Source organism: Mus pahari, chromosome 12 (assembly GCF_900095145.1).
Source record: "Mus pahari chromosome 12, PAHARI_EIJ_v1.1, whole genome shotgun sequence".
In the NCBI taxonomy this organism is placed as follows: Eukaryota; Metazoa; Chordata; class Mammalia; order Rodentia; family Muridae; genus Mus; species Mus pahari.
In genome coordinates this window covers 84,889,980-84,899,508 of record NC_034601.1, presented here as the reverse complement: position 1 = coordinate 84,899,508, position 9,529 = coordinate 84,889,980, and the positions used below count along the sequence as shown (strand labels likewise).

General features: G+C 46.9%; 1 protein-coding gene across 1 annotated transcript in view; it reads right to left on the bottom strand.

Moving 5' to 3' along the window:
• The window catches only part of Morc3 (MORC family CW-type zinc finger 3), a 43,937-nt gene extending 36,111 nt beyond the window's left edge, over nucleotides 1-7,826 (bottom strand). The window contains exon 1 of the mRNA XM_021209059.1: nucleotides 7,599-7,826. Coding sequence (XP_021064718.1) covers nucleotides 7,599-7,637 — 39 coding nt within the window. The 5' untranslated portion in view covers nucleotides 7,638-7,826. The remainder of the gene's footprint in view (nucleotides 1-7,598) is intronic.
• Between the last annotated feature and the right edge of the window lie 1,703 nt (nucleotides 7,827-9,529).

The following is a 9,529-nucleotide window of genomic DNA, read 5'->3' as shown; positions in this document are numbered from 1 at the left end:
TGGCTGTCCTGGAACTCCCTTTGTAGACCAGGCTGGCCTCGAACTCAGAAATCCGCCTGCCTCTGCCTCCCAAGTGCTGGGATTAAAGGCATGCGTCACCACGCCCGGCCAATATAGCAAATTTTAGAACTATGTATGTATGTAGAGGAATTTTAATCCAGCAACATGGCTGCCCTAGCAAGGGGTCACATCCAACCAAAGATATGATCCAGCCAGAATACAGACACACCCTGAATTACACTATGATCTGGCTGGAATACAGACACATGCTTAGTACACATCTTTAATCCCTAACACTGAAGGTAAGGTTAGTTTGTAGAAGGAAGCAGCCATGTTTTTTGAAAGTGGCGTCTAATTGAGGGACAAAGTGACAAATCAGAGAAAGGTCTGTCAGAGATAGGATACTCTCAACTCACATGAGAACAGCAGAGGGAGAGAGAGACTACATAAAGAGGAGAGAAAGTGAGAAAAAGGTGTGCGGTGTGTGTGCCCATGATGTGTGTATGTGTCTGTGGTGTGTGTGGTATGGCAGTTTCACAGAGACAGTTCTACAGAGATAGGTTACAGAGAGGACAAGCCAGAGAACAAGAAGGAGATTAGGACAGATGTCAAAGTTAGTATGAGGACAGGCAGAACAATTCAGTCAAAGCCAAGAGCAGCCAGAATGAATCAGTCAGCCTGGAAGATTATATTGTACAGAGGTGGGAAGCCGCTAGGCCTAGACTTAGGGATAGTTAGAAAAAGAGAAGGAAATGCCCAAGCCATGTATTTGCACAGGTTGGGTCCAGCTCTTATCTCATCACCTCAGCTGAAGAAATGAAAGTGACATAACTGCACATCTAAGGACACCAGCAACATAAGAAACAGCCCTCACCCCAAAGGGGTAAGAGACACTTCACTCTAGAGCCAAATGTTCAAGAGTAGCAACAATCTGATGAAATTTCTAGAGTAGCAGAGCAAAGGGGCCCAAAGATCATGGCTTTTGGGTACACTAGCTGGTAGGTTACAGTAAAGCCAGGAAAATGCTGTTTTCAGCCTCACATGCTTTGGACAGCATTCCTTGACCTTGACCTTGGCTGAAAGAAACATTTACCCAATGCTCAAAGACCTTAAGCCACAGGAGAGGGCATTAATGGCTATTAAAGGGCCAAAGTTGTCTTAAGGTAACTTGGCTCTGAACTCTGAATCTACATCACTAATGTCAATTGGCCTTTGAAGTTCCAGCTTTTCTCAGGAAATCCCAATCACAACACAAATGACAGTGAAAACCCTGGAGACATACACTGGTGGCAGGGTCCAATAACACTTAAACCAGAGCTTGGTTCTCAGGGTCACCACATTGGTCAGTTTCTATAAAAATGTTTTTATTCCCCTGATACAACTGCTGTCTGAGGCTTACTGCCTCTGTCTGCTAACCTAGGCCCAGTCCTGGAAGCTTCTTGCCGACATACATTCTAACCTAGGCTGACAATGCTCTCAGACTCTGACTTACTACCACTGAGTAAGCTCACCCTTCCTAGTTCTTCCTGAGCTCTGGCTGACTGGATTAATTCAGTTGTTCTGGCTCAAAACTCCTCTTCATTTTTGGTGTTTTTTTTTAAAAAAACTCCTCTTCAAGATGACTCAAAACTGGCTTCTTTCTGCTTCTCACTGAATTGTCCTGCTTGATCTCAAAGTAACTCTAGCAATTTGTTCTAATCTTTTGGCTCCTTCTAATTCTCTGGCTCGTTCGGTCTTTATTTGTATCTAGCTTGTTCTCTCTTCAACCTGTCTCTGTACAACTCTACTGATATCTGCCACTGAATTCCATGAACTGACTGAACAGAACTCAGAAATCTGCATGCCTCTTATCACCTGAGTACTGGGATTAAAGGCGTGTACCTCCATGCCTGGACCTCAGCTTTTCTTTACCTGAATGCTGCTCTATACAAGGCTGACCTTGAACTCAGAGCCCTGCTTGCCTCTGACCCCTTGAATTAATGGCTCATCTGTATCCAGCAGATAACACAGACCTAGAAGATTTTTTGGATGTGATTTTTTGTCATAGCAGTCATGTTCTGAATTAAAATTCCTTGAGAAGCCCCTAAGTTGTAACTCCAGCTCTAGGTAAAGCAATCGCCTTTTCTGGCTTCCACAGGCATCTGCACGCGCGCAAACACACTCACACATTCATTCATATTCTCTCTCTCTCTCTCTCTCTCTCTCTCTCTCTCTCTCTCCCTCCCTCCCTCCCTCCATCAAAAATAAAAAAATACAAATAAAAACTCTAAACAGTCACAGGAGGCTAGCTAGATGTACATGGCTTTTATTCCAGCTCCTGGAAGGTAGAGAATCTCTGTCAGTCTGAGGCCATCTTGGTCTATTGTAGCAAATGAGGCTACAGGGCAAAATATTGAGACTGTCTCAAAAGAGAAAGCATTCAAAGAAATTAGAACTTTTGTGCTCTGTTCTATCAAAGTAGTTGGTAGCCTGAAGGCCTGAGTTCAGTTCCTGGGACCCACATGGTAGGGGGGAAAACTGACTCCTAATCTCTGTTCTCTCATGGCACATGTATGCACACCCTCTACGCCACAAATAAGTAAGTAAGTACATAAGTAAGTAAGTAAGTAAGTAAGAAAGAAAGAAAGAAAGAAAGAAAGAAAGAAAGAAAGAAAGAAAGAAAGAAAGGAAGGAAGGAAAAAGAAAAATGAAGAAAGCTGTCAGACCAAAATAAAACGAGGTAAAGCCACATAGGGAGGGAGGATCCTTGAAAATATTTTCCAGGTAACAGAAACCACCACAGAAGACCGCAAAACCCATAGCTCATATACAGATTCAAAGCAGTTTTACAGCATCTATCACTGGTCCAGAAACTCACTGATCATCCTTGAGCTGACGGTACCGTGTTCCTTGCATCCTCCAGACAACTGTTTCAAAACACAACCCTTACCCACTTTTGGCGTGCTTGTCTTCCTTTGCCCTCTATGTCCATGATGGCTACTGTATTCTGCCTGGGTTTCCCTGCCATTGCAATCTGCTGTGCTGGAGAGCCACCCTGTATTATTTAGGCTAACACTTGCTGGGATGCAACATGTACAGCCGCTATGGAACACAGCATGAAGATTCCTCAAAAACTTAAAGGGCTGGCGAGATGGCTCAGCAAGTAAGAGCACTTCCGAAGGTCCCGAGTTCAAATCCCAGCAACCACATGGTGGCTCACAACTACCCATGAGATCTGATGCCAGCACTAGTATAGTTACATATAATAAAAACAAACAAACAAAAAAAAACCTTAAAGCACAATTCTGTCATGGGTAAGAAAATCACAGTCCTCATTCCCACCAGAGCCTTGGGTACAGCGTTTATGTATCACCATAATCATTTCTGTCAGGACTGAGGCCAGGAGGGCAGGCCAAGCCTCTGCTGTCAGCCACTCAGTGCTTACTAAGGAGTAAATCCACACAGTCCAAACAGTAACCTAACAGAAATTAGACAAGTCCCCACACCTTTATCCAGGCAGGGAATCCCACCTGATAAACGCTGGGTGTGTTCTGAACACAGCTGGAAAAAGACCTCTATGATCTTGTGAAAATGTGAATGATCTACTGATCAGTATGGAGGAAAATAAAATAAAATAAAATCAATGACTAACTCCAGGGAAAGTAAAAAGCTGTATAGAAAATGTATTCACAGTACCATGCCAGGCATATCTGAGAATAAAAGAAAACAAGCCAACTCCAACAAAAATAAGTAAATGAAGTAATATCATGCCTCAGGAGTGGGTGAACAGTGAACCTGTATCAGCTGGAGGCACAAGGATCTGAGGGTGGAGAAAAGCCACCAAACAACAGAAGAAAATGAGATGTGTTTATTTAGCACTCTGCACTCCATCTCAGACCTCCTAAATGATTCTAAAATGTGTGTATAACAGTCTAGAGATGACACACTGAAGAATGTTGCCCTTCCATGTCCAACGTCCTGGAACTCACTCTGTAGACCAGGCTGGCTTTGAACTCAAGAGATTTGCCTGCCCCTACCTCCCAAGAGTTAAGATCAGAAGTGTGTGCCACCACTGCCCAGCTTAGTTCTATGGCCTTAGTTCTTTCTATGGCTTGTTCATGTCTTAGCTTCTCCCCTACTCCAAGCAGGTCGCAGTTATATGTAAACTGCACACGGTGTGTCCAATAAAACTATGGAAACTAAAATTCATGTCACATGTTCTACAACTTTTTTTCGGACATTCGGAATGCTCATTTTTAGATCATAGGTCATAACACAAACAGGTGCCAGACTGGATCTGGTTCATAAGGTAAAAGTTTCAAATAGTCACAAACCCAAAGCAGACAGGTGAAAGACAATTCTGAGGTTCCAAACAGCCACTGTTCTCCAGAAAAGCCAAACTGTCCTCTAACCCTGTGGGAGCCGTAGTCAGCAGTAACTGGACATCGCGACAGCAATGGGGAAGAACCCAGGGTCTCCAGAACACCGCCTGCCAACACTGCCAACTGAAAGGAATTTGGTCTGCTTGCTTCCTCGTTTCGATCTTTCTTTTTGAGACAGGGTTTCACTGTCACCCTAGCTTGCCTCTGCCTCCTGAGTGCTAACTTTCAGCGACAGGCCAAGCTTTTCTGTTCCTTTAGGATGGACAGTTCTAGAGTCTTTCCCACACCAGTGCTCTATCACTAAGCTATATGCCCAGTCCTCTTTCTCATATTTGAGACAGGGTCTTACTAAGTTATCCAGGCTGGCCTTGAATTTGTTATCCTCCAGTCTTAGCCTCACGAGTGCCCTGTATCACTTCAATCCTTTTGTGGTGGGTTTGTGGGGCTTAACACAAAAGTGAAGGGGACAGGCTAACTTGAGAGTATCTTCACCCTCAACCTCACTCGCCTTATTTTTGAGACAGGGTCTCCCACTAAATCTGGCGCTCACTAGGCTGTCTAGACTGGCTGGCTAATGAAATCCAGTTACCTCCCTAGTGCTGAGTTAGACTATAGACACTTTCCCGGGGACTGGGGACCTGACCTAAGGTCTTCATGATTTCACAGTGTGCACTTTACCAAACTGAACTGTTTTCCTGGCCCTTCAACTTTGAAGAATCAGAGAATGCAAAAATGTAAGGAGGGAAAAGGGTGAAACTCAGATGCAGAACCAATTAGACATGTAATTCACCCATTTCTACTGATCAGGACTCAACCTGGGAGTTCTCTTAAGAAAGGGTCAAGAAAATGGTCTAAACTGGCCTGGAACTCTTGATCCTCCTACTTCACCTTTCTTAGTGCTGGGCTTATATTACGCCTTAACACTTGGATGTAGCTTTTTAAAGAAATAGCATTTGTATTTTATTTTTGGCACTGTAGTAGCACCAAGGGCCTAGGACACGCTAAGTATGTGCTATATTACACTGGGATATATCCCTGACCCAAAATAGAGATTTCAAATACCTGTGGCAATACCTAAGGCTAATTGTCATGGATGGAAGTTCTCCAAAGCTTCATCTGTATTGAGGATCCTGTATATGTTTGGCTAACCAGAACATCATGATTGAGAAATGGAATGTTGTAAGACAGCCAAAATTCTCTTGAGCTATCTTTAGTGCCCTCAAGTGCTGGGGTTGAACTTGGGCCCCAGACGTGGTGGCAGGTACTCTCCCACTGAAACACAACCCAGTCCTCTTTCCTTTCTATTTTGAGACAGGTTGTCTAGGCTGGCCTTGAACTCACTCTGTAGCTCAGGCAGGCCTTGAATTTGTAGTCCTACTACCTCAACCTCCACAGTCGATGAAATTACAGATGTACTACAAGGCCTGACTTCTTAGTCCCTCTTAGAGCTACTTACCATCAACTCTGTATTTGACCTAATATCCCTTTACTAGGTACAACTCTCAATGTGTTGTTAAGCCCAGCAGAGATCTGCAGCAGAGGTCTGCCTGCTCTGCTGCCTGCCCTGCCAGCCAATACTTAAGCAAATATTCTCATCTATGGGTTTATTCTGTTGTATGATTTAGGAGCTTCCATAAGGTTGGGGATACAGCAACATTTGCCTGGCAATCAGGAAGTCAGCCCCTTGTTGGATAACCCAAGACACACACACCACCCCACACCACCCCCATTACTCACAGGAATCTAAATCCTGTTCCAGAACCTTAGTCACTCATAATTGACACAGGATAATTTCTATCATTTCCCTGGGAATAAGAAGTCTTTTGGCTCCAGAGTGGCAAGTGTTACTCTATCCAGATTCACCCAGTTGGGGAGCAGAAGAATGCTAAAACCCAGCGGAAAGAAAGAATAAAGTTACTCTCCTTTAACTACTGAACACCATTAGTCAAACATACCAATCACTTAAAAGTCCCTCACAAATCAGTACTATCCTCTCTCAAAAGAAAAGACTGTAAGAATGACTAGACTACAGGCTTTAGAGAGGTGACTCAGTGCTAAGAGCACACATTGCTCTTACAGAGGACCAGGATTCAGTTCCCAGCACCCCATGGGGCAACTCATACCTAGCAGGGAGGGATCTTAAGTCCCCATCTTCAGGTGCATAAGACACACAGGTGGTCAGCATGCATACACATACATACAGGCAAACCACTCACAAACATAAATTAAGTAAGTGTGAGGGGGAAAAACCGTACTAACAGGCAATTTAAAACAAAAATAACAAAAAAAATGTGGAGAATGCTCAACTTCACAAAAAAGGCAGAAGCAATAAAACTAGGTAACAACACTTCATGCACACTTGGGGCTCTCACATCCCATCAGAAGGACATCACCTAATGAATGGACGGAGACTTGCATCCTTGAAGAGAGCCTACGGGAGGTGCTTTAACCTCCGGAAATCCTTACCACTCGCCAATGAAATTACATAACACTGTAGTACCGCTTTTTTTGCCTTTGAGACAGGACTTCCCCCTGTCTCCCTAAATTGTCCTAGAATTTGCCTGCTTCGGTCACCCGAGCGCTGGGGATGACAGGCATGGGCCACCGCAGCCATCCTTCAAACATCGACCTCCTCCTCTTCCGAGGAAGTACTTTCCCCGCTTAAGACCTCAGGGCCGGCGGAGAATAAAACTTTGCAGGAATCATCAGGTGAAGCCACGCCCACACTGTTTTGGACCCGAAAGTCTAAGTCGTTTGCTGTGACCACTCCCAGCCGCCTCCAAAGGGTTTGTCAGCGACGGGCTCGGCCCGAAGAGGCAGGGGCATGCCAAGCGAGCGGGGGAGAGGAGTCCTGGCCTCCGCTCCTCCGAGCCGGGGCCGACGGGGACCGACGCGTGCGGGAACCGCGCCGCCCCGCAGCCCACGCCGCCCCGGCGAGGCCCGGCGGCTGCTCCCGGGGCTGGCGGGCCGCGGAGGAGGGCGCGGCTCCCACCACGGCTGTCGCGCGCCGCAGGGCCGGAGGGAGGGAGGCGGCCTCGGCGCGCCCCGAGCGCACCGGCCGCGCGTTACGGCGGCTCCTCCGAGCGGGGAGACATGGCGGCGGAGCCTCGGCCCGGCCGCGACCTCCCGGCCGCCGCGCCGGGCCCGCGAGTCGCCGCCGCCCGCTGCCACCCCCTGGCTGGCCCGCCCGCCCGCCCTCCTGGGACCCGGCCCGCTCCTCCCCTCGCGGCTGCTCACCGCGCTGAGGCGGATCCCGGTGGGTGGCTGCGCCGCCATCTTGAGTGAGCTACAAAGCCAGGACCGGCCTCGGCCGCAGCCCGACTGGGAGGCTACGAGTCCGTCGCGGGGTTCGATGCCCCGCCCACTTCCGGGGCGGAGTCGGCGCCGCCAGGCCACACCCACTCATTTCCGCCTCGGGCAAAGGCGAATTAGGATTCTAGGCGGAGACTTGCCCGAGCGGGCCTGACCTGCTGCGCGCGCAGGACCCAGGCGTAGGGCGCATGCGTAGGCGAGCGGGCGGGCGCGAACTCCTCGCCGCGCGTAGCTGGACCTTGCGATTGAAGATTGGCGCGAAGGATGATGTTTGTGTAGAAGCTAGACAAACTCGGATGAGAATCGCACTGCAAAAGTGTATTCCATGGCCGCTAGTAATGATGTTACTGGAATCTTACAAGACAAAATGAAGAAAATAATTACTTTTTGGGTTTGCCTGAAAATCATCAGCTTTTATCCTGGTAGTGGTGGCGTACGGACACGTGAATTCAGCGTGTGTCGAGCCCGGTACTGCAGTGAGTAGGATGCAGAAATTAGTCAAGAAAGGGATGCTAAATAGTACAAGTAAAGAGAAGGTTAAAAGATTTGCAAGAGTATTTACTGCAGTCTTATGAAAGTCATTTTATTTGTAAAAGTTCAGTTCAGCCGGACAGTGGTGGCGCACGCCTTTAATCCCAGCACTCAGGAGGCAGAGGCAGAGGGATTTCTGAGTTCGAGGCCAGCCTGGTCTACAGAGTGAGTTCCAGGACAGCCAGGGCTACACAGAGAAACCCTGTCTCGAAAAACAACAACAACAAAAAACAAAAACAAAAACAGTTCATCTTCTGCTGATAAACAGTTTAGTGTTCTTTATTACAGACCGCTGTCTACTAAACACTGCAGTAGGGGATCCTCTCCTTTTCCTAGACTTCAACTGTGTTTTCTCTTCATATTCCAACGGTGTTTTTTCCTCATACTTTAACTGTAGGCTTGTAAATACTTAAATACTTTTAAATTAGTAAGGAGATGTAAAATTAAAACAAAACCCATGATATTCACTGTCCCCTTTGTTTTCCACAGTTGGATAAGTTATAGAAATCACCTAAAAGTGCTCATCTGTGATTCTCTGGGCTGCTTTCAGACTGTGTTGTTAGGTACATAGTCTTTCATCACTGTTTACGACAGTCTGTGAGGTGATGGTGCCAAGAGGCACAAGATAAGCAAAGCTGGTGTCTAGTCTTGCAGAACAGGTGGCTGTCAAGACAGTTGAACAGTGATGGCGGGTCAGTGAGCTGTGCAGCCAACCTAGGGAGTGCTGCAACCCAGGCTGCACAAATTCTCCGCTGCACTTCAATTAGCTTAGTCTAGAAACTCCCCTGTGGATTTGTCCAGAGGTTTGTTCCCATGGCGATTCTAAACCTTGTCAAGTTGACAGGATTAACAAGCAGGTCAGCCTTGTTTTCCTGTTTCATTCGAGTCTGGTTGTCTTTTGGGGGAAAACAGTCCCTAGGGTGGGACAAATGCTTGTTCATCACAGAAGGGGATTCCCCACGGGATGCAGCTGAGGAAAGTCTGACTCACCTACATTTTCTTGAGATCCACATAATCGCTTTGTTTTTCTTTTTGAAAGAGTCTCAGCCGGGCGTGGTAGCGCACGCCTTGATCCCACCACTTGGGAGGCAGAGGCAGGTGGGTTTCTGAGTTTGAGGCCAGCCTGGTCTACAGAGTGAGTTCCAGGACAGCCAGGGTTATACAGAGAAACCCTGTTTCAAAAAAACAAAAAACAAAAAAACAAAAAAAACAAAAACAAAACCAGTTTTGAGAGGTTGGCGAGATGGCTTAGTGGTTAAGAGCACCGAGTGCACTTCCAGAGGTCCTGAGTTCAATTCCTAGTAATCACATGGTGGCTCACAACT